Here is a 25311-nt window from a genome sequence, read left to right as displayed (position 1 = left end):
CAAGGGCAACATAGCTCTAACATAGGAGAGAGGAGAAAGGAATTCCCAGGATGACAGCTAATGAATCAGACTGAGATCTCCAATTTATATTGAAGAGGGAAGGCTAGAGTCTACATGAGTGAGAAGAGAGCTCTAGGGGAGAAAAATGTAACTGAGGGAGTATTTGTGTTGGAGCATTTGAAAAAAGTACTGAAAGTCTTGTAAAAGTGATTTATTATTTTGGCTTGGTTAAAGGAGTTGACAGAAGTATATAATGATGGTAATAATACAATATGTCATATTTATGTCTTCCTATGTATTATGCCATTTGATTTTCTTAACTATTCTGAGATAATAGAAAGCCCAGTGTTATTCTTCTTCTTGTTTGTCATTATATTTCCATGAAAATATTTTCGAAGACATTGAATGATCACAGTAATAGATAACAAGACTAGATCCCTGGTCCAACTCCTGGTCTTTCTACTACACCATGGGTCTTCTACCAAAAAGTTTGAATGTGTATCTTATATTATTCTCCTAAACTAATTTAATCCATCTCTACACCTCAGATTTAACACATAAGAAAGGCACATGGCAAAAACCTCCCTCTTCATGGCAGTCAACCAGTAACCCCCTTACTTTTTCCCAGTTTGCTGTGACCTTTATTTTGCTTCTGATATCTGGACTTACTGTTTGAACTTGCTAAAAGTGCTGGGCACTGTGCTCAGCATTGGGAATACAAAGATGAATAAAACATGGTACCACTCCTTGAGGAGCTTCCAGTGAGAAGTCTTTTCATTGAGAATACAGCTATATAAACAAATATAGCTATGTTAATGATTGATATAATAAAGATATATTTGGAGTACTATAGTTCTACAAAAGAGGAAGGTCCTAATTGCCTGTAGAAAATAGGAAAAGTACAAACTGCTTATTATTAAAATTACATAGGAATTGTCAAGGAGAGGAGAGGGGGTTTCAGTTAAAAATATGTAAAGGGATGAGATGTGAAAAACATTTTGTTTAGGACTACAAGTTCTTCAGAATAGCTAGAGTATTTGTAATATGTTGAGGAATGGCAGGACATGAGGCTAAATAGGAAAGAATTTGTATACCTTCAGTTTAGACTTTGTTCTGTAAGCCATGGTGAAATACTGAAGGATTTTTAATTGGGGAGGAATATGATATTTATGGTTTTGAAAGGTAATTCCGAGTATTGCAAAGTCAGTGGAATTGGAAAAATTTGCGACCAGATCAAATGCCCAATTTAAATCACCAGTGATAATTGAAGGGTAGCAGAAATGCCACCCTAGAATGTGCCTATTTGGCATAAGGATTATTTTGAGCTAATTATTAAAAAAAAAAAAAAAAACAGACACAGAAAAAGCTCTGAAAACAGAGTAAAAGTTACCCTTTTGTGAAGGATATTTACATTTATGAAAGAAATCTTTTGTAGGTGTCTTCGTCTCTGTTTCTGGGAAAGTAGGATGATTCTAAATCACAGGAAACTCCTATCAGTGGAAATGGCACCAGCTTAAATCTGCATAACAAAACTTACCTTTGGTATGGTGCCTTTCCTAATTGTTGTTCAGTTGATAACTCGTGTCCGACTCAGTGAGTCCATGGATTGTAGCCCACCAGGCTCCTCTGTCCATGGAATTCTCCAGGCAGGAATACTGGAATGGGTTGCCATTCCCTTCTGCAGGGGATCTTCCTGACCCAGAGATCAAACCATGGTCTCCTGCACTGCAGGCAAATTCTTTACTGTCTGAGCCACCAAGGAGTGAAGTCGCTCTGTAGTGTCTGACTCTGCGACCCTGTGGACTGTAGCCTACCAGGCTTCTCCGTCCATGGGATTCTTCAGGCAAGAATGCTGGAGTGGGTTGCCATTTCCTTCTCCAGGGGATCTTCCTGACCCAGGGTCTCCCACATTGCAGACCAACGCTTTACCCTCTGACCCACCAGGGAAGCCCCTTCCATAATTGGCCTCCCCCATGATGTCTTTCTTTTGTCATTAACTGAAGATGGTATTTAAGGTGGTAGCTTGAGCCATCTCAAGGATTTACTCAATTTTTCTGGGTATCTCCCATGTATACATGAGGTATACGTGTTAATAAAATTCTGTTTGTGTTTCTCTTATCTGTCTTTTATAATAAGGGAGGGTCTAAGCCAAGAACTCAGAAGGGTAGAGGAGAAATTATTTTTCCTTCCCTATATAATTGTCAAATAAAGTATGCCATATCTATACAAAAGAAAGTTACCCAGCCTTTACATATTTTTAAAAATATGTAAGGAAAATGCTAAAAAAAAAAATATGTAAGGAAAATGCTTATGACACAATGTTAAATGAAAACACTTGAGTGTTCATAAGTCCTAAATATGAGGAGATATATTCACAGATGCAAAGTCTCAAGTTCCTAAAAATTTTAGTTTTGGGACTTCTCCAGTGGTCCACACTCCCACTGCAAGGGGCATGGGTTTGATCCCTCTTCAGGGAACTGAGATCTTGCATGCTATGTGGCATGGCCAAAAAAAATGCTTTTTTCCAAAACTGTTTTATAGATAAATGCATTTCTAATTTTAAAAAGCCCCTTTAGAAAGGCTTTTTGTTTTGGGTTTCTTTTTTTTTTTTTCATTTTAAATTTAGTTTTATTTAATGTTAATTCCATGCTGTGTTTTGAACAATACAGATTCTATATCTGTGGCTCATCAGATATCCAGTAGTAAAAATTAGCTTTAAGATACACACACTGAACAAAAGAGGTTGAGGGAGCTAAGGAGGGGAAGTGGGGAGCTAAAGGGAGAAGGAAGAAGAAACAAACAATTGAACACATATGAAATCTTTTCCATACCACCTTCAATGCTAACCTGCTTCAGAGGGAGAGCAGAAGTAGGCTGGAGTGAGCAACCATGGATTGTTGAACTGTTACAAGCACCATGCTTTTCAGCAACATTTTAGCAGAGCTTGAAACACTTTTTACAGCAAAAACATTACAACAAACTCCCCAAACAATTTTTAACCAACAGGATTTTTTAAAACAATTGACCTGATGACTCTAAAATTTATAGGGATGAGAAATGACCAAAGGATAGCTACAGCACAACTGAAAGAGTTAAGACGGAGAGACTTCCCGTAAAGATATCAAGACTTTAAAAAAGTCTATGATAATTAAAAAAGTATGACATTGATTTAGGAATAAGCAAACTGAGTAACTGAATAGAATAGAGAACCTAGAAACAGGTCTGTTAACATAGTTATACCATTGTATGACTAAGGTGGTATTATAAATGACCAGGGGGAGAAAGGAGACTGAATAAACAGTACTGGTACAACTAGATAGCCCTATTTTCAAAAAATGAAATTGGATCCCTACTTAAGACTCTATACAAAAAATCCAGATGAATAATTAAAGACTTAAATTTGAAAGGCCAAACTAAAAATTTAGAATACAATGAAGGAGAATATTTGACTTTGGAGTAGAGAAGAAAAAGAAACAAAAAAGCACTAATCATAAATGAAAAGATTGATAAATTTGACAATATTGAAAATTGTAACGTGTGTATCCAATATTACTGTTAGGACCAAACTGGAGCCAGGACAGGCTCTAAGGGGCAGGCTAGGCCTGAGGTTTAGTCTCTAGGAAAGCTGAGGCACTGGGAACTCACGCAGGCAGTGTAGCTAGACCAATCAGAAAAATCCCCATAGCCCCCTGCCTGTGCCAGACCCGAGCCAATCCAGATAGGGATGCCAGGTTTAAAAGTCCCGCGCTTGTGTACGGTTTAACCAATCAGCTATGCTGTTACAGAAACAAAGAACCATCTGTATAAAAGTAGATGTGATTCAGAGCTCGGGGCTCTTGTTGGATTCCACTGTGCTGGATGAGACCTGGGCCCTAACTTGAGCTAGCAATAAACCCCTTTATGCTTTTGCATTGCTGTGGACGTCTTATTCTCTCAGTTTTGGGGACTCAGACTCTGGGCATAACATTTGGGGGCTTGTCTGGGATCCCTTTAACTGGGAAGAATAACACTCTCCCGGCAGAAGGGGTTTCCTCACTAGGAGGAGAGATCTCTGAACACCGGTGTTAATTCTGGTTAAGTCCAGCGTAAGGCCAAGGCCAGGGCCCAGCATCGTGCTGGGGAGGCGGCTGGCTCTGTTTTCTGGTTAAGACCAGCGTAAGGCCGAGGCCTGGCATTGTGCTGGGGAGGCGGCTGGCTCTGTGGACGTCCTGCCGGGCGCAAAATCTATCGTTATTGGTGAAAAAGCCGAGACTGACATTCCTGACCACTTGGGGTACTCAGGGGCCAGCTCGCCTGCCAATGGACCAGACCCAGCGGCCGCAACTGGGACCCTTTTGTCCCTGGTCTCCTCCTGACGCGGACAACTGGCCAGAGTGCCCCGACCGGTAAGAAACAAGAGACTTTATTGATCTTTCTTTCCTTCTCTCTCTCTTTCCTCTCCTTAACCCTTCCTATCCTTCCCTGTTTTTCTAGTCCCCTGGTCCTGGACGCAGAAATCTGGTCAAAGGGCCCTCAGCCTGAGCTGAGGATTGGAGACTGATTACCTCCTCTTGGCAGAGAACTCGAATTCTGGTTCTGATTTCTGGTAGGGCCAAGTTCCAGTCCTCCCTTCTCTGGAAGCCCAGGGAAAAGTCCCGTAAGGCCTGGGTGGCAGGAGACGTCTGTAAGGCCACCCCTTTTGCCCCCTCTCCCGCCTCCTCCTCCTCCTTCTTTCAACCTGGCTTCCTTTCCTCCCTTAAAATCTTTGATGTTACGGAAAGGCTTGGTGGGCTCCAGTCCACAGGTCGCAAACAGTCTGATACGACTGAGCGACTTCACTTTCACTTTCACTTTGATGAGGACTACCGGGTTTATATGTGTGTGTTTTAACTCTGTGATCTGTGTTGTGATTTTTGATGGCCATTTTGCTTTGTCTGGCCACCATGTGGTTTAGACCTGCCACCATTTGTTAGAACTTGATTTTCTTTCCCTGTGCCTTGAGACCAGGGCTCTCAGGAACACTTATCTAGACCATCTCTAACTCCTGACACTGAGAGAAAAAAAAAAAAAAAGACTTGAAGCTAGATCTTGCACTGTGTCTGTCTAAATATGTCTTGGTATGTCTCTGTCTCTGGGTAATATTTTTGAGGTTAATTTGTATATGCGATCTATTTATTTGGCTTAAAAAAGGTAAGCACTTACAAATCAAGTAATTCTAAATTAAACAGTAAATTCCAGGTTTATGTGAACTGAGAAATATTCAGTGTTAAATACCTGATATTAATGTTTGTTTGTTGACCTATTTAATATAGACATGTCTTAGAGTACTTAAAGTTAAGTAAAATATTTTCATTGTACCTAGGTTTAATATGAGTTAAATATTATATGTTACAAGTTTGTCAACAAGAAAATTACCTCAAGTAAAAAAAAACTTCTAAAACATGTAAATGAGATATGAGCTTTTATATAAACTCTATTAAGAATAATTATTCTTTAAAAATATCCGTCTAAAGTAGTCTCTCCAGATTGGTGTAACTTAAAATCTGACCAAATGTTCTAAACCCTTTTAATTGATCTCTTTGATAAAACTTCCTAAATATAACTCTTTTGAAGTTCTTTTGATCTCTAGCTAACTTTAGGATGTTTCAGAGGGCCCCTGGAACATCCCAAAGAGAGATATTAAACTGTGCTTATTTGGTTGGTTAAATTACATGGAAAAGATTATCAGATGAGTAATAAATCCGTTCAGGTTATAATGTATGGTAAAATTACTAATACAGATATCCTAAAAATTATATGGAGTTTTTAACATTCTGATATGTTCTGGTATTTTAATGGAAAACCTGATGACTTCACAAAAGTTAGCAAAAGGACTGAATGAACCAGTGAATATGCTTATAACTTTTATGGTTTCTATCTGAAAAATTATGGGGTTGAATCTTATGTTTTCAAGGAGTAGGGGAAATCTTCCTCTCAAACTAATTATGACAATACTTTGGTAAAATTAAACGTTATAAACAAAACAATTATATTTTCTATCTGACTCCTCCAAAAATTGGAAGTTCTTAGGTTTCCAGTAAGTTTATCAAATGAGTTAGGAAGGTTATCTCACGGATACAAAAATCTCAAGAAATTTTTGAAACCTAAAAAAGGGAAGAATTCACCTAGATTTGTTAGGCAAAATCTGTGATAAGCCTTTGGTGTGAGTTTCCCAGCCCTGTTTTATTTTAAAAGTTCAGTCTGAGACTCTATAAATGTTTCAGCAAAATAAAAAGCCTATAATCAATTATGGCTATAGAAATCATCAGACCAAAATCAGTGAGAACAGACCTATTTTGCAAACAAACTAGCCTTAATTTGGTTATATTTAATAAAAATAAGGGTAACTTTAAGGAGAAAAAGATATTTCGAAATGTTAAATACCAGTTTGTTAATGGAGGTCTGCATCTAGTAAGACTCATCTCTTAGATAGTTCTTTGATGTTATGTGATGTTAATGTAAAATTTAGTTGAATTCTTGAAGAACACCCTAAGTTTGTTTCTGAAGCTTATCTCAGTAATCTATCTTTGGATGAAGATCAGATGCCTCATGACCTGCAACCAGGACTGGAAAAAGACATAATTTAAGGGAATGTCTCCAACATGAATGGAAGGACTTTTTTTTATCAGGAGAAACTACAGTACACCAGGATGAGAAGACGATGACATCAGAGGGAGACAGCTTCCCCAAGATGCTGGACCTGATTCGTATGATCATTTATGTTTTCTTGACTTCTTAGACCTTTGCATATAAGTCAAATGCTTTTCTATCATAGGCCTGATCCTATGCTAGTTTTAAAAATCAATCCAATTGTTGGGTTTGTGGCCAACTACCTGTGTCTAGTTCTGGGTTACCTTGGTAAATTTCTCTACTACCAGACTCTAACTGGTTGGCCCTGAGAAAATTTACTTAAAAATTATAGTCATATTCAGGTCACTATGGTATTACTAGATAGGATCCCCTCACCGGGCCAATTAATAATGCCTGCTCTGACTCTGGCTATAAATTTGAGCTTTTTTCTACTACCCAAGCTCAATCAGAACAAGAAGTTTCCACAAAGAAGAGAAAAATCTCCCTCAATTATGGCTTGGATTTATATAGATAATACCAGGCTACAATAATTTAGGTTTAAAGTCTCCTCTGTTGGAAAAAATAAATAAATAAGTAAATCATACTAAAGATAATCAGTCTAGTAACACTAAAAAACTGGGCTATGTGCCGTATAGATGGTGCCAATATATAATTTCCCTAAAAGATAAAGATTCTACAGGACAGACTAAGTCAGATGACCTGAAGATATACTGGGCTACATCTAATGAAAGTTCTTAACATAAGTCTTACTTGTGACTTTACTAATACTGCTGGCTATGTTATTTGTATTTTCCCTGTCTTACAAAATTGCTGTTTCTTACACTGTCCAATATGTGTGTGAGGCCTCTAATAGAACAATATATAGTCCCATATGAGATCAATGATGGTAACAATGTAACTCTAGATATGACAAGAAACAGCAAGAGGAAATATTTTCCTGGACCAAAAAGCTAGTAAGACAAGTGATCCAGAGAATTTCAGATACTGTTTTATGGTCTAGTCCAGTAACAGCACATTGAGTGGCCTGTTTACCTGAGAATGGACACTCTCAGCACCATGGGATAAAATGGTCATGAAGTGCCCCCCTCATAATCATGGTCAAGTTTATGAGCAAAAAGGGGCTCTGCCAACTGAAGACTGACACTCACCATCTGCATCTACAAAGATTAAATCATGGCCGCTGCAACTGCTGACTTTCAATGCCTCTGAAAGGAGTTCAGGGTGAAAATCAGGAATGAGGCACTCTGTGCTCTGAGAAAAACTGGCAGAACAGGCCTTCAGATAGATCTTTTCAGGAAAAGATTTTATGAGTCCCAATTCTTGCATCTTCTCATACCTAGAGAAACACTGACGTCATTAACGGTGAAATCTGCTTTGGCTATTAAGGAAAAGCTTACAATTAAAGTCAAAATAGAGTAGCTATGGTTCAGATATCCTGGGAAATAACTAGGTGATGCTATGGGTGTACTTTCAGATTAGACCTTGTATTGCTAAACACTTGAGTTTTCTGAGTCGTGTCAGGCTTGGATGCCACCATTTTCAAAACTGTCTGCTGGAAGCTACTAACCTTACTTTTATAAAACTAGGCAACTGGCTACATGGCTACAAGTCTCCCTGAAGTGCCAGGTCCAGACTGGGTTTCAGACCTATTCTTCTAAAAAGAAATGAGATTAGGATTTTAATCATACAAGACTCAGATCTAAAACTTGGAACTCAGAAATACTTCCGATTCAGTGTCTATACTCCAAGCTAGGGCAGTCCTATGCCCCATTTTTTTTTTTTTTCCTCCCATTTTGAAAGAAGTTATCACAGTCATAGTTGCCTAGTTCCCTAAAATTAAACCTGAGCGGGACTCTGTGGGGCTCTGGAGTGCAGATCTGTTCTGTGTTCTCCATTTCTTATCTGTAGGATATAGACTTTGTTCAGCCTCCTTGGCCTTCCCTGAATTCCAAAGCATGGATTCAAACAACTGCTAATCAGGGAAGGGAGGGGATACAAAAACAGAAACAATCAAAGGTTGGTACAGCCTCCAGACAAGAGTCCTGGTTCCTACTCAAAGAAATATGCATAACAATGTCTTTGAGCCCCCACCTAGGTGGAAGATGGTAACTTCAGACTGAACACAAGATTCCTGGAGCACAGCTCTGTTGCCTCACCACCAACCCATCAGAAGGGGTCACAAAGCCTGCAACCCTCACCCCAAATGTTGCCTTCTGTTTCCGGGGACCAGAGATGACCATCCTGTTAGGTCTCCTGTTTGGCCCTTGTCTATTTCATCTCTGAGAGGGGCCAACTAAATTGCTGTTACTACAAGGGTAGAAGCTGGGTTCAGATGTGGAAAACCCCAACTTAGATCAGGTAGAGAGAGACTTCTGCTCTACTAGGCAGGCCTACGCCCATGCACAGCAGGAAGAAGTTACAGAAGAAAGAGACCTCTGCCCCAATTCCCAAAAAGTATCTTGAGTATGAAGTCTCTCATGGGGCTTATGTACTGCGTTAGGGGAAAAACGTTGTTTTTATGTAAATCACTCGGGTAGTAAAAAAGCTATGGCCAAAGTAAGGAAAGGGCTAGCCCAATGGAAAAGAGAGCGAGAGGCCCAACAGGGATGGTTTGAGCCCTGGTTCCAACAGTCCCCATGCTTAACAACGCTGATTTCCACCCTGGTGGGCCCTCTCATAGTGCTACTACTGATTCGCACTCTTGGCCCCTGTATCCTAAATAGACTTATCACATTTGTTAAGGAGCGCATCAATACAGTCCAGGTACTAGTACTGAGGCAACAGTATCAGGCCCTGCCCCAAAATAAAGAGGAAGATTCCTCTATGTAGCTGAAGACAGGGGGGAATGTTAGGACCAAACTGGAGCCAGGACAGGCTCTAAGGGGCAGGCTAGGCCTGAGGTTTAGTCTCTAGGAAAGCTGAGGCACTGGGAACTCCTGCAGGCAGTGTACCTAGACCAATCAGAAAAATCCCCATAGCCCCCCGCCTGCGCCAGACCCGAGCCAATCCAGATAGGGATGCCAGGTTTAAAAGTCCTGCGCGCGCAAACGGTTTAACCAATCAGCTATGCTGTTACAGAAACAAAGAACCATCTGTATAAAAGTAGATGTGATTCAGAGCTCGGGGCTCTTGTTGGATTCCACTGTGCTGGATGAGACCTGGGCCCTAACTCGAGCTAGCAATAAACCCCTTTATGCTTTTGCATTGCTGTGGACGTCTTATTCTCTCAGTTTTGGGGACTCAGACTCTGGGCATAACAATTACCATAAAGAAGGGGGAAAGACAAGTTCAAACTGGGAGAAAACATAACTAATAAAGACTGACATCCAGAATATGTAAAGAAATCCTACAAATGAATGAGAAAAGGAAATCTAATAGAAAAATGGGCAAAACACATAAGCTTGTCACAGAAATGGAAATATAGCTTAAGGGTGTTTAGTCTCAATATCAGAAAAGTGCCAAATTCAGACCATAATTAAATTCAGTTTGACACTACTAGTTTTGCAGTAATTTTCACTTTTATTGCCACCCCCCTACCCCAGACATGTATATCTTCAACTTTAGTGCACTGAACAGAATAACAGAATTCTGTTATTACAACATTTTCTTTTATTATTGGGTTGCTAGTATACTATGCTTTGTTGTTGTGTTATCACTGCCTAGAATGCTTTTTCCCTTAGTGCAGTAGTTCTTAAAATGTGGTCCCCAGACCAGCATCAACAAGCATCACCAGTGTACTTTTTAGAAATGCCCCACCCCTGAACTGTCTTTTAAAGGATGTTTGTATAGTAAATAATTTTAAGTTAGAGATAGTTATGTTATTTGCCTCTAGAGCAGAGGGCAGGTATGCTTGCAGTCTCTTTAAAAAAGGTTGGGGCTTTCTGAGCTCTAACTTCCTTTCCTGTAGTGTAACCCGCTGTGTGTACAGATGGCTTTTGTCTCATCCCCCCGTGGGAACTGCCCTTGGGGAACTGCTAGAAGAAAATGGTGATACTCCTGTTGCTGTGAATAGAAAACTGTCCTTTGTCTCTAATCCAGGAGTCTTATGTCTTTCCCTGTACCCATAAAACTCTTGCAGGTTAACTTTGTAGTTTGCAAGTAGGATAAAATTTCAGATCTCTCACAGTCCTTGACACATCTTTCTTCTCTAATGCTCTGAAATGGGAACCATTGCTTGTAATAATTGTTAATGGGAAGCATAATACTGAGTGAGCTTAACATACAAAGTATAATGAGCTTCCCAGGTAGTGCTGGAGGTATAGAACCTGCTTGCTAATGCAGGAGATGTAAGAGACGCAGGTTTGATCCCTGGGTCTGAAAGATCCCCAGATGGCATGGCAATCTACTCCACTATTCTTGCCTGGAGAATCCCATGGACAGAGGAGCCTGATGGGAGTATAGTCCATGAAGTGAAGTGTCAGTCACTCAGTCGTGCCTGACTTTTTGCGACCCCATGGACTGCAGCCCACCAGGCTCCTCTGTCCATGGGATTTTCCAGGCAAGAATACTGGACTGGGTAGCCATTTCCTTCTCCAGGGGATCGTTCCAACCCCGGGATTGGACTCCGGTCTCCTGCACTGCAGGCAGATTCTTTACTGACTGAGCTATAGGGTCGCAAAGAGTCGGACACAACTGGAGAGACTTTAACAAAAACAATGTATAACAAGACAGATACTCTTTTAGTGTCAAATTTTGACTGTCAAATATTCTTTAGAATGTCTCCATTACCCTAATTTCATTTCTTTCTGAAATTTACTCATTCGTCAAGCAAACATTTCTATGTGTTATTTTTGCTGTTATTTTTCTCAGATTGTTGGCACCACCAGAAGCTGATTTCATCCGAAGAGATGGCTGAAAGTGATGGAAAAGAAAAAATAAAATGGACAACCACCATTATTATTAGCTCATCTCTTAAGGTAAAAGAGGCATTTGGGCCATTGATCTTGAATTAAAAATTAAGCAATAGAATAGTATTTTAAAATACCTTTAGCTTGATTATCCAAAGTTGTGTGAATCAGCAACTATATAATCTAAAATGTATTTTAAAGATAAATTAGGAAGATCACTGCATCCATTTTCCTACTTGTCTAAATATCTGAAAGTTGGACATTTTCTTAAGTTTTTTTTTTTCTCGCTAAGCCTATTCTAAGAGATGTTAAATGATTCCAGAAACAACAACTTATATGAACATGTATTACTTAAGGCTTTTTGGAGAAGTACACAACAGGAACTGACCTGTCTAGACTTAGTAGCATTGAGAGGAAACTGTCCCTACAGCTTGAAGCAGGAAGGAATGGGAAGTTGAATGCCTGAGGGCAATTGATCAGTGTTTTTAACTCTGCAGCTAGCAGGATTATCTAACCCTTTCCTGGGTGTTTATCTTATGGATACCACCTAATGTCTAGAATGAGGGGGCAAGAGATGATTCTTCATGGTAAAGAAGAGAGAGGTTAGAAGACTTTGAATATGACTTTTTTTAATCTACCCTGTTCTTTCATTGTTGCCTCAAGCTGCCCTCTGCTCTGTTGGCTCTAGCCATCTAGCCCCATACCCGTCACTGGAATTGTTCATGGTTCTTTTTGTTAGATTTCTGGAATCAGTATTTTTCTCCCATATTTCTCTTGTTTCTTTAGCTTTGTCAGAGTGATTTTAAGAGAGGAAGACAGCAACCAATACTATTTGCCAAAAACAACTGCTTTTATTGTTTTATTTATCTTATTTTATGCTATTTGTCTCACCTTTTCTGTTTTTGCTTTTTTTTTTTGGTCCCTTTTTGTATTGTTAATAGTCTCTTTTTCTTTAACTAGCTTTGGAAGTTATAAGCTCTATTTCTGTTTTTTAAGAGTTACCCTAGAAAATTTAACGTACATACTTAGCCCCACAAAGTCCAAAGTAAATAATAATTTTTTATTGTTGTTTTTGTTGTTCAGTCGCTCAGTTGTGTCTGACTCTTTACAACCTCATGGACTGCAGCATGCCAGGCTCTTCTGTTCTCTGCTGCTGCTAAGTTGCTTCAGTAGTGTTCGACTCTGTGCGACCCCATAGACAGCAGCCCACCAGGCTCCCCCGTCCCTGGGATTCTCCAGGCAAGAACACTGGAGTGGGGTTGCCATTTCCTTCTCCAATGCGTGAAAGTGAAAAGTGAAAGTGACGTTGCTCAGTCGTGTCCGACTCTTTGCAACTCCATGGACTGCAGCCCACCAGGCTCCTCTGTCCATGAGATTTTCTAGGCAAGAGTTCTGTTCTCTGCTACCTCCCAAAGTTTGCTCAAATTCTTGTCCATAGAGTGGGTGATGCTATCTGACCATCTCATCCTCTGTCGCCCCTTCTCTTTCTGCCCTCAATCTTTCTCACCATCAGAGTCTTTTCCAATATGTTGGCTGTCTGCATCAGGTAACCAAAGTATTGAAGCTTTAGCTTCAGCAACAGTCCTTCCAATGAATATACAGGTTAATTTCCTTTAGGATTGACTAGTTTGATTTCCTTGCAGTCCAAGGGACTCTCAAGAGCCTTCTCTAGTACCATAATTCAAAAGCATTAATACTTCAGTGCTCATCCTTCTTTATGTCCAACTTACATCCATACATGACTACTGGAGAAACCATAGCTTTGACTAAACAGACCTTTGTTGGCAAAGTGATGTCTTTGCTTTTTAATACACTGTCTAGGTTTGTCAAAGCTTTCCTCCAAGAAGCAAGTGTCTTTTAATTTCATGGCATAGTCATTGCAGTGATTTTGGAGCTTAAGAAAATAAAATCTGTCTCTGCTTCCACTTTTTTCCCTTCTATTTGCCATGAAGTGATGGGACTGGATGCCATGATCTTGTTTTTTTAATGTTGAGTTTCAGGCCAGCTTTTTCAGTCTCCTCTTTCATCCTCATCAAGAGGGTCCTTAGTTCCTCTCACTTTCTGCCATCAGAGTGGTATCATCTTGATATCTGAGGTTGTTGATATTTCTCCTGGCAATCTTGATTCCATCTTGTGGTTCACCCTGCCTGGCATTTGCATGATGTACTGTGCATGGAGGTTAAATAGGATGACATTATACAGCCTTGTCATACTCCTTTCCCAATTAGGAACCAGTCCATTGTTCCATGTCTGGTTTTAACTGTTGCTTCTTGACCCACATACAGGTTTCTCAGGAGACAGATAATGTGGTCTGGTACTCCCATCTCTAGTAGTTTTCCACAGTTTGTTGTGATCCACACAGTCAGTCTTTAACATAGTCAGTGAAGCAGCAGTAGATGTTTTTCTGGAACTCCCTTGCTTTTGCCATGATCCAGCGAATGTTGACAATTTGATCTCTGGTTCTTCTGCCTCTTTGAAATCCATCTGAAAGTTCTTGGATCACCTACTCCTGAAGCCTAGCTTGAAAGATTTTGAGCATAACCTTGCTAGCATATGAAATGAGCACACTTGTACGCTATTTTGAACATTCTTTGGCATTACCCTTCTTTGGGATTGGAATGAAAACTGACCACTTCCAGTCCTGTGGCCACTGATGAGTTTTCTAAATTTACTGACATATTGAGTGCAGCACTTTAACAGCATCATCTTTTAGGATTTTAAATAGCTCAGCTGGAATTCCATCACTTCCACTAGCTTTGTTTGTATTAATGCTTTTTAAGGCCCATTTGACTTCACACAACTGGTAAGGAATCTGTTTGCAGTGTGGGAGACCTGGGTTGGGAAGATCCCCTGGAGAAGGAAAAGGCCCACTCTGGTATTCTGGCTTAGAGAATTCCATGGACTTTACAGTCCATGGGGTCGGAAAGAGTCGGACATGAGTGACTTTCACTTTCACTGACTTCACGCTCCAGGATGCCTGGCTTTAGGTGAGTCACCACACCATCGTGATGATCTGGGTTATTAAGACCTTTTTTGTATAGCTCTGTATGTTCTTGCCACCTCTTCTTAATCTCTTCTGCTTCTGTTAGGTCCTTATCATTTCTGTCCTATATTGTGCCCATCCTTGCTTGAAATGTTCCCTTGATAGCCAATTTTCTTGAAGAGATCTTTAATCTTTCCCAATCTTTTATTTTCCTCTCTTTGCATTGTTCATTTAAGAAGGCCTTCTTATCTCTCCGTGCTGTTCTCTGGAATACCACATTCTTTTGGGTGTATTTTTCCCTTTCTCCCTTGCTTTTCACTTTTTTCTTCAGCTATTTGTAAAGCCTCCTCAGACAATCACTTTGCCTTCTTGCATTTCTTTTTCTTTGGAATGGTTTTGGTCACTGCTTCCTGTACAATGTTATGAACCTCTGTCCATAGTTTTCAGGCACTCTGTCTACCAGATCTAAATCTTTGAACCTGTTCACCACCTCCACTGTATAATCATAGGGATTTGATTCAGGTCATATGTGAATGGCGTCGTGCTTTTCCCTACTTTCTTCAATTTAAGCCTGAATTTTGCAATAAGGAGTTTAAGATCTGAGCCACAGTCAGCTCCAGGTCTTGTTTTTTGCTGACTACATAGAGCTTCTCCATCTTTGGCTACAAAAAACATAATCAGTTTGATTTTGGTGTTGATCATCTGGTGATGTCCATGTATAGACTCATCTCGGGTTGCTGGAAAAGGCTGTTTGCTACTTATCTTCCTCTTACATGACAAATAAATCGTAGAACACTAATTCCAATCACCCTCTTCTGTACTGTATTTGTTGTTATCATATAGTTTAATTCTCTCAATTTTTTACTCCACAAAGTATTATTATTACTTTCTAAAGTCAGTATTTGTTTAGATTTACTCATGTCTTTGTTACTTTCTTTGCTCTTCTTCTTTTGGCTCAAACCTTCTGTTTTGGATCATTTTCCTTTTTATCTGAATAATACATTACCTGAATAGAAATTACCTCAATGAGGACCATCTCTGTCTTCCTTTCAAAATACAGTTGACCCTTGAACAGAGTGGGGGTTATAGGCACTGATTCCTGCACAGTTGAAAATTCACCTTTAACTTTACACTTGGCCCATTGTATCAGCAGCTCTGCATGTGAGGAGTCAGTGAACCTCAGATTGTGTAATATATGTTTATTGAAAGACTCAACTATATTTTTGTTTCCCCCTTGATCTTGAAAGATGTTTTAAAAATGAATTTAACTGAGGTGGGACTTATATACAATAAAATACACATTTAAAGTATAAGCTTAATGAATTTTGACAAATTTGTGTACCTGTGTAACCATCACCCCAATCAAAATATATAGAACATTTTCATCCAGAAAATTGCTTCATGCCCTTTTATAATCAGTCCTTTTCCAGTTCCCTGCCTCAAGCAACTGTTGATCTGATTTATCTCAGATTTATAGTTAGTTTTGCCTGTTGTAGTTGTTCAGTTGCTCAGTCATGTCCAACTCTTTGCAACCCCATCAACTGCAGCATGCCAGGCTCCCTGTCCTTCACTATCTCCTGTAGTTTGCTCAGATTCATGTCCACTGATCGGTGATGGTGTCTAACCATCTCATCCTGTGCTGCCCCCTTCTTCTTTTGCCTTCAGTCTTTCCCAGTGAAAAGTGAAAGTTGCTCAGTCATGTCCAACTCCTCGAGACCCCGTGGACTGTACAGTCCAGGGAATTCTCCAAGCCAGAATACTGGAGTGGGTAGCAATTCCCTTCTCCAGGTGATCTTCCCAACCCAGGTCTCCTGCACTGCAGGCGGATTCTTTACCAGCTGAGCCACAAGGGAAGCCCAGTCTTTCCCAGCATCAGGGACTTTTCTAGTGAGTCACCTCTTTGCATCAGGTGGCTAAAGTATTAGAGCTTGTTTCTCCGTCAGTCCTTCCAGTGAATATTCAGGGTTGATGTCCTTTGGGGTTGACTGGTTTGATCTGTTACATCCTTTTATATAATTTCTAATTCTTTGCCCAGATTCTCAATCTTGCCTTTTATCTCCTTGAATATGGTAAATAGCTATTTAAGGCACATGTAACTTTACTGTATGTATGTTCTGTTACTGTTTCTATTATTTGTTGTTTCTCATAGTTCTCTTTTCATGTAATTTTGTCTCTTTATATGTTTATTTTTGATTGTTTGTTGGAATTTGTATTTGAAAAAAAAATGTTTGTAGAAATTATTTGAGGCCTAGAATAGTGTTATATTCCTCTAGAGAAACCTTAATTCTGAGAGAAAATTAAACCTTTAAGTCTCTAAGCAGGGTTTCCAGAGAAAATATAGGTCACTTAGTTAAACTAAAAAGTTTAGGTAAATAATGAATATAGTTTAAGTTCATCCCAAATATTGCATGGGACATACTTATATTAATACTAAAATATCATGTTTATCTGAAATGGAAATTTAACTGGATGTTCTATATTTTTATTTGCTGAGCTGGCCACCCAGCTTCTATTGTATGTAATAAAGGAGCTTACGTCCTGTTTATTTCTGTGATACTTGTTACGTTTGAATTGAGAAAATATTCAGATAATTTTCTTTGTTCTGTAGCTGAAATGAGGAGACCTAATTGAGAAGAGTTGCTCTAGGGAGTGCTTCTGCAAGGTGCTTGGGAACACTAGTAATACAGTATCACTTTAATCCAATTTTAGGGATTGAAATGGTTTGAAGCTAGGCTGCAGCCCCTATGAGAGCTGTTCCACTTTTGTCAAAAGCTCTCTTCAGCCTCTCATCTGTCTTTTCCTGAATTGACAGATGCCCTCAGGGGAGAAAATGGCCTAAATGCCTATCTCTTATCTTTGAATTTCTGTATAGGTCTTGGTCTTGTAATTTTTCACTATCCTGCTAGCTCTCTGATGCATTCAAACAGGTTTTTTAAAATTTTCCAGCTTTTCTAGATGCCTTCAGCAGGGGAGTTGGCCGAAATTACTTAATCTGCCATCACTGGAAGCAATATATAATTTGAAAACAGCAGAAAACTCATGGGAAGAGTCTTAATTGAACTCTAGGTCAGGATCTGTTTGAGTAGCATAAAATACTCTATCTTTAGGAAGGAATCAAGTATTTGGTACCTAATTCCAACCTGTGTACTTAAAATATACACAGGCAAATATATGATAATAATGAGGCAAAATATAAAATAAATGTAAGGGATTTCTATCTACTTGGAGACTAACAAACTTAGAGTTCTAACCAGTCAGTAAATACCATGAACCACTTATATTGTAATGCTTTGCTAAGTCGCTTCAGTGGTGTCTGATTCTTTACAACCCAATGGACTGTATCCCGCCAGGCTCCTCTGTCCATGGGATTTTCCTGGCAAGAGTACTGGAGTGGGTTGCCATGCCCCTCATCCAGGGGATCTTCCTCCTGTGTCTTCTGCATTGCAGGCAGATAATGAATGCTAAGCCACTGGGGAAGTGCTTTAGGTAATATCTAATTGTTAATAGCTTCTTTTATAAAGATTTGATCATTGAGACGCTAAATGCAGTCTCTCTATAGAGAAAAAAACTTAAAAAAAAAAAAAGTAAAAATATTTAGTTCTCCTGGAATTCACTGTGGGTTTGGAAATGAGTTGTGTTACTACAGCTGTTACTTAAGGAAGAAATTAAGAGCAATATGAAAGAGTTAAACTATAAGAGCAAACACAAACTTCTTTTTAAAAAACAACTTAAAGATGGATTCTGACATGCATTAATGAATAAATAGAAGGTGACATGTTTCTTAGATGTGGAGTGCTAGATGATTGACAGAACCATGAAGTGCCATACAGAAAACTACAAAGACACAATCAATTCTTCAGTTCATTTGTTTACAGTTACTGTTAGTAAACTTTTCAAATGTTTTAAGCACTTAGGTGAGTTAGAAAATATGTATGAAGACAATAGGACTTTGGGTTTAAATACTAAGCATCTATTTCTAGGCCGCAAATATTTCTAGATTTCCTATTTATCCACATAATTATGGGTATGTGAAGAATCCATCTTCAAGTTGCTTTTTAGAAAGAAGTTTGTGTTTGCTCTTATAGTTTAATTCTTTAATATTGTCTTTAGTTTCTTCTCTAAGTAACATAACTAGTACACAACTCATTTCCAAACCCACAGTGTATTTCAGGAGAACTAAATATTTTTAGTTTTTTTTTTTTAAGTTTTTTTCCTCCATAGAGAGAGCACATTTAGTGTCTCAATGACCAAATCTTTAACTGTACAGTTATAAAAGTAGCTATTAAACTTCATGTTTTTTCATTAGCTTTAATTAACTATTAAAAAGATGTTTTAATTCTGAAGATTTCTGAAATTTTTTTTTTTTAAGAGTTATGAAGTTGCAGCTGCCCTAGAAAACCGAAGCCACAAGGTTCGGTATTCAGATTCAGTAGAAAATGGATCAATTATATTTTCTCTTTCTGGTACAGTATATTTGCTGACTTCTTTAAGTTTGTTAATAAATACGTGCACGTAAATTCTAATTATTCGGTAGTTTAGTAACGAAGTAATAAGCTTAAGGTGTTACTCTTTGGGAAGGGTGAATGTGTAATAAAACTTTGTTACTCCTGCAAAAGCAGTACGTATGGCCAATTACAAAATACATTCCTTTTTAGATTAGAATTGTTGAACTAAAGTTAAATCACTGGAGTCTAGTAAAGGATGGTACAAACTACTTGCTTTGAAACTAACATGAAAGTACAACAAAGCCACCCTCCCTAACAATCAACATTTAAAATATTACTCATATTAATGAAGAGGCTAGCATCATATTGATGAAAATCCATATACAAAAACAATGCAGGATGTAAAGCAATCATCCTTCAATTAAAAAAATTAGGTGGGAAAAAAACAATATAGGAGAACGTTTTTCATGATTTTGTACAAGAGTTTACTGAACATAATATAAAACAAATACTAACTAAAAGAACCAAATGGGGACAAATGTTCCTGAAATCATAACACCATACAACTGTGAGTCATAGGCAAAGGAATTAGACTAGGATATGAGAAAACTGGGGATATGAGAAGGGGGCAGCTCTACTTGTGCTTGGAAAATGACAGAAGTGATAAGATATGGAGGTAAAGGATTTTATTAGAGTGGTTATGAATAGACCTGTACTCTAACAGAGATTTTGGAAGACAAGCACTTTCAAAAGCTCCAAGAAATAGACATCCAAGCTGAAAATGGTCCAGCCTCAAATTCATCCTTTCTGGTTGTAGAGAGCCCTCTAGAGAGAAGTAAAATATTTTTGGTAAATACCTACTCTATTGTATGCTTTGGTCACTTTATATATTCTCTTATTTAATCCTTTTAACAAACTGATCAAAGAACTATTATTCTAACCTTACAGATGAGGTAATTTAGATTCAGAAAGGTTATATAAATTTTTAGTGTTAAGTTCATTCAGTTAGTATAATGACATGGTTATTTACTTCCTGAGATTGTGTCTTCCACTCATTTTTTAAAGAGCTAATCAGATTAAGCTTCTCTTTTGGCCCATTTTTTTGGGAGGTTGGGGGAAGACTGCCACATGGCATGCAGGATCTTAGTTCCCCGACCAGGGATCGAACCTGTGCCCTCTGCAGTGGAAGCACTGAGTCCTAACCAGTGGACTACCAGGGGAGCCTTCTGGAGCATTCTTATACCCTTGATACTGTTTCAGAGACCCTAGATATCTGCTCCTGAGTGTGTTAATTTATATAATGGTTTATGTTATGATACAAAAGATTCTCCAAGGAATAACTAAAAGTTTGCTTAAAACTACTTTCCTTTAGTTGATTTCCAGCTTTTAAAAATTATAACATGAAAAATTAACATGTAACTAAAATTAGGCCTTACATTCATTGTGGATAGTGCCTTAAAGGAAAAAAACGGTTACTGACCCAAAAGGGTTCTCCCCTTAAATATTTAGATTGTCATCCTTTTGTTACAGAGCACTTCAAAGAACTACCTATTATTTTGCTGTGTAAGACTTTTGTTATAGTGATTTCCATCTGCTATAGGTTTAGAGCCTGGACACTTACATATATGTTTAACTTATAGTTATTTTTGTTGATTTTACTAAGTTTATAAAAAAGTTTTATTAATATGACAAGGTGACATTTTATATTACATTCACCTTTCCTAGGAGTTGCATTTTTATTGATGGATGCTAGAGAATGCTTTATGTCTGCTGAAGAAACATTTCTAGCCAAAATTGAGAAGTTTATTAACATTCACCAAAATAGTTTTTTGGTTCTGTCTGCTGCCCTGCATGGACCTGAAGAATGGAAACTGATGTTCAGGATTCAGCAGAGGTATGGACAGTAACACTACAGACCTGTTTTCCTTAAGTTACGTTATGTACTTCAGTTCTGATTTGTTTCAGGCAAGTGAATTATGTTTTGCCAAAAGATAAACTTTATAATGTTAACCTTTCATTTTTAATACAACACAGGCCAAAGAGCTATTCTATGAATGAGGGTGACAAGTTTCAGAATGCATGCTGATTTATGGAATTCTTCAGCAAGACTAAATCAGAAGTGAACACTTTTTAGTCAATTAAGTTCCGGTTTTAAAGCCATATTAAATCCTCTGTGGAATAAGGCAGGCATGAATGAATAAAAAAATGACAAACAATAAAGGATTTTTGTCTCTTCTTTCCACTTAGGATAACAAATATAAGTCATATGATCTATTTAACTTAAACAATTTTTTTCTCCCCCAGATTCCTGGGTAGTAACTTACGGATACTTCCAGTACACAACACAGTAAATGCTGTTAATCTTATGTGCACCATAGCTAAGGTAAGTCACCTGAGGAAAATGACATACATACACACATACACACTGATAAACTTTGAGATTCTTTACTTCAAAATGCATTCCCTATTCAATGGAACTGACAAATATTGTTTCCCTTAGAGAAGCTGCTATTTCCAAACACATGCCATTCTTTCCCAAGCCTGAACTTGGCCTCTCAAGTCTTGTCAATTCCAGTAGCAACTATCAGAATCACTCATTCAGGTTAAAAGATCATTTGGTCATATATACATTGTGTTGGCTCTATTGGTTACTTAAATCTTCTTTCAAATTCTCAAGTATAAATATTGGTAGTCATGAACTGTCAGAGTGCAAACATGCTATTTTATAACTTGACTAGTTTCCACTTTTCTTTTCATGCTTGTTCTCCATAAAGTGTGCTCCCAGCTCCCATAGGCAGAGTTAGGTGTTCCTTACTCTTTTACTTGGAACAGATTCCTGTTGAAGCAATTCTTAATAGTATTCTACTTTTCTGGTTTGCATGTTTGAAATTCCATAAAGACAAAGATCAGGTATTTTTCTATTACTCTAATAACTCATACATAGTACTGATTATGGAGAAGGCAGTGGCACCCCACTCCAGTACTCTTGCCTGGAAAATCCCATGGATGGAGGAGCCTGGTAGGCTGCGGTCCATGGGGTCATGAAGAGTCAGACATGACCGAGTGACTTCCCTTTCACTTTTCACTTTCATGCATTGGAGAAGGAAATGGCAACCCACTCCAGTGTTCTTGCCTGGAGAATCCCAGGGACGGGGGAGCCTGGTGGGCTGCTGTCTATGGGGTTGCACAGAGTCAGACACGACTGAAGTGACTTAGCAGCTTAGCAGTACTGATTAATATCTGTTGAATAGGTTAGGTATTTTAAGATGTGACCCTGTAAAAAATACCTTATTTCTTAAATAATGTTGCATGTTTATATCTTCTTCCAGATCACCTCCAAGTCATACATAGATAGCATCTGCTACAGAATGGTAACAACTAAAGCTTATATCATTGAGCAAAGTCCTGTGTGGAAAACACTTCAAAAGATAAAACTGAGTGGTGATACATTTAACCCAAATTAGATTATCAACCATAAATGTTCTTTGGGGAGGATATTTAAATAAAATACATATAATTAAAAATGATTTTACTTTCAGAGTTCTGTTAATTCCTTTAATAATGTTCAAAAAATATTGGTACATGTATATAAAACTTAGATTGAACCTTCTTAATGATACAAATTAAGCTGGAAGAACAAATGTTTAATTGCAGATAAGTACACAGCATTTTCTAATAAGCCCCCTGGGTTAAAGAAAAAGTCATATATACCTTTTTATAATACAAGCCACTATTTCTAAAATTAATCTTCACAGATACTTTTACACTGTAACTACTGCTGGAAAGCTGGTGATACAGGACTCTGCCTTCTAAGACTCCTGAGGCAGGGGAAAAAAAGGGAAATTAGGAGTAGTACGCAGACTCAGAATTTTTCCCTAAGCTCTTACAGTGCTATGATAGCCAGTTTAACACTAGGAGTTCTAAAATAGCATCTAACTGGAACATGAAGTGTATCAGAATTTTTATAAACTCAAAACTGTATGAATAAAGGTAATTCCAGTACATTTTATGAAATCATAATATAAAATTATTGATTCGTAGTATTTAACAGTAGTATTTAAAATACACATGGGCATTATTTACCCATATAGATACCTTTTTAAAAGGAAACAATGCTACTGATCCATAATGTGTCATTGCTGAAACAGAGAAGTAAGAGAAGCTACATTTATTTTCAGTGTGTTTTACAGAAAAACTTCTATAAAGGTATTAAATAAACCATAATGAAAAATATAGTGTACTACTAGTTTTTATTTAGGAGATGGAGCTTTCACTTTACCCCATATTTTCCTCAGAGGTAGACTTTGTTTTTGTTTCAATGAGTTCTTCTACTCGAGCCAGAACACTTTCAATCAAATCAAATGTGAAAAGAGCTGAATGTAGGACCTATAATGCCAAGAAAATTAGTTACTAAAGCTGCGTTTAAAACAAAGCAAAGCAAAAAAGAGAAAAGAGTTCAGTTGGACATAGCTTAGGAAAATTTCATATCTACCTTAAGTTGCATTTCAGGAGGCATATTTGGGATCTCTTCTCTACCTACATTTAGTGAACAATGATCTTTAGACTTCTGGACTTCTATAAGAGAAGGAAAAAAACGTATCACACTTAACCATTATAAACTCAGATTTCAATAATAAATTTATAATTTGTTTACTAACTTTTAAAAAAATGCCAGTTATTTGTGTAAATTAAGTCTGATGGTTTTAATAGCTAGTTTTGTTGTTGTTTAGTTGCCAAGTCATGTCAGACTCTTGGACTGTAGCCTGCTTGCTAGGTCCTTTGTGGGATTTCCCAGGCAAGAATACTGGAGTGGGTTGCTATTTCCTTCTCCAGGGGATCTTTCTGACCCGGGATTGAACCCATGTCTCCTGCATTGGCAGGCAGATTCTTTACCACTGATCCACCAGGGAAGATTTAATAGCTCAGGGTATGCTAAAAACTGGCTGTGAACAAATAAAAATATCAAAATTCTGTAACATGTGAATTAATGTTTCTTCAGGTGAACAGCATTATTTTGGCATGTACAAGATGAATGAAACTTTTGTCAACATAAAATCAGAATTATAACCTGTCACACTAAGACAAAATTTTTATTTATAGTGATGTCTATACAAATACCACCATAGTTATATGGAAAAGATTACAAGATCATTAGAATAGAACTGCTGTCTTTAAAAAGTAATTTTGGACCTAAGATTCTTTTTTGTAATTTGTACAAATTTAGTAGAGGTCGAGATTTAATAAAGATGTCATGGGGGATGGACCCCGAAATACTGAAAGAAGTGCAATGATATCGAAACAGAAATATTTGTGATACAATTAGTTTCTAATCAGAACTTGAGGTTTTAAACCAGACTGCTCCAGTTTGGTTTAAATATTTTACCCAATTTCAGTATTAACTGGAGTATATATTCACAAAGAATCATTTAAATTATATATAAAATGACTCAGTTGTCATGGTTCCTTGTTGGCTATAAGTTATACAAGTATAAGATAAAGTTCTTTATTAAAGTTCTTTATTTAGAATATAAATGAGTTTAAAAAATCTGACTAATTTTTAGGCTTAACTGGAAATGAAATTTCACATTACCAACCTTGGCTATTCTTAATTTCTGCCTCATAATGTGCTTTTGACATATTGAGTCCTGTATGGAGGGGCTTTAAGAAATTATTCTCAATCTTTTCAAGTTCTGTCCACAAACCAGTCTGTTTGGAAGAATTAATGAAACAATTAGTTATTTCCTTCAAGATTTAATGCCTACTAGTATTAAACATTAAAAGATGCTTACTTCTTGGAAGGAAAGTTACGACCAACCTAAATAGCATATTAAAAAGCAGAGACATTACGTTGCCAACAAAGATTCATCTAGTCAAGGCTATGGTTTTTCCAGTGGTCATGTATGGATGTGAGAGTTGGACTGTGAAGAAAGCTGAGTGCCAAAGAATTGATGCTTTTGAACTGTGGTGTTGGAGAAGACTTGAGAGTCCCTTGGACTGCAAGGAGATCCAACCAGTCCATTCTGAAGGAGATCAGTCCTGGGTGTTCATTGGAAGGACTGATGCTGAAGCTGAAACTCTAATACTTTGGCCACCTCATGTGAAGAGTTGACTCATTGGAAACAACCCTGATGCTGGGAGGGATTGGGGGCAGGAGGAGAAGGGGATGACAGAGGATGAGATGGCTGGATGGCATCACTGACTCAATGGATGTGAGTCTGGGTAAACTCCGGGAGTTGGTGATGGACAGGGAGGCCTGGCGTGCTGTGATTCACGGGGTTGCAAAGAGTCAGACACGACTGAGTGACTGAACTGAACTGAGTATTAAACAAGGGCTGAGTGTTGGAGAAACAGAAATGAGTAAGGCATGATCCTTGCCTTTCAAAGTAGAGTTGACTGTTTATTAATACATTCATTACTACATCTAGTT

The 25311-nt window shown here is 38.0% G+C and overlaps 2 protein-coding genes across 2 annotated transcripts in view; one reads left to right on the top strand and one right to left on the bottom strand.

Moving 5' to 3' along the window:
• Positions 1-11456: 11456 nt before the first annotated feature.
• Positions 11457-22348, top strand: C3H1orf146 (chromosome 3 C1orf146 homolog). Its single transcript, XM_052638237.1, has 5 exons — positions 11457-11525; positions 18809-18902; positions 20610-20778; positions 21189-21267; positions 22214-22348. The coding sequence occupies exons 1-5, from the start codon at positions 11457-11459 to the stop codon at positions 22346-22348; spliced, it is 546 nt and encodes a 181-aa protein (XP_052494197.1).
• A 785-nt stretch (positions 22349-23133) lies between these two features.
• Positions 23134-25311, bottom strand: part of GLMN (glomulin, FKBP associated protein) — a 43909-nt gene continuing 41731 nt past the window's right edge. The window contains exons 16-18 of the mRNA XM_052637739.1: positions 24479-24590; positions 23377-23459; positions 23134-23270 (exon numbers count right to left, since the gene is read on the bottom strand). Coding sequence (XP_052493699.1) covers positions 23160-23270; positions 23377-23459; positions 24479-24590 — 306 coding nt within the window. The 3' untranslated portion in view covers positions 23134-23159. The remainder of the gene's footprint in view (positions 23271-23376; positions 23460-24478; positions 24591-25311) is intronic.

Source organism: Budorcas taxicolor, chromosome 3 (assembly GCF_023091745.1).
Source record: "Budorcas taxicolor isolate Tak-1 chromosome 3, Takin1.1, whole genome shotgun sequence".
Taxonomy (NCBI): domain Eukaryota; kingdom Metazoa; phylum Chordata; class Mammalia; order Artiodactyla; family Bovidae; genus Budorcas; species Budorcas taxicolor.
This window is presented reverse-complemented; position numbering and strand designations above follow the sequence as displayed.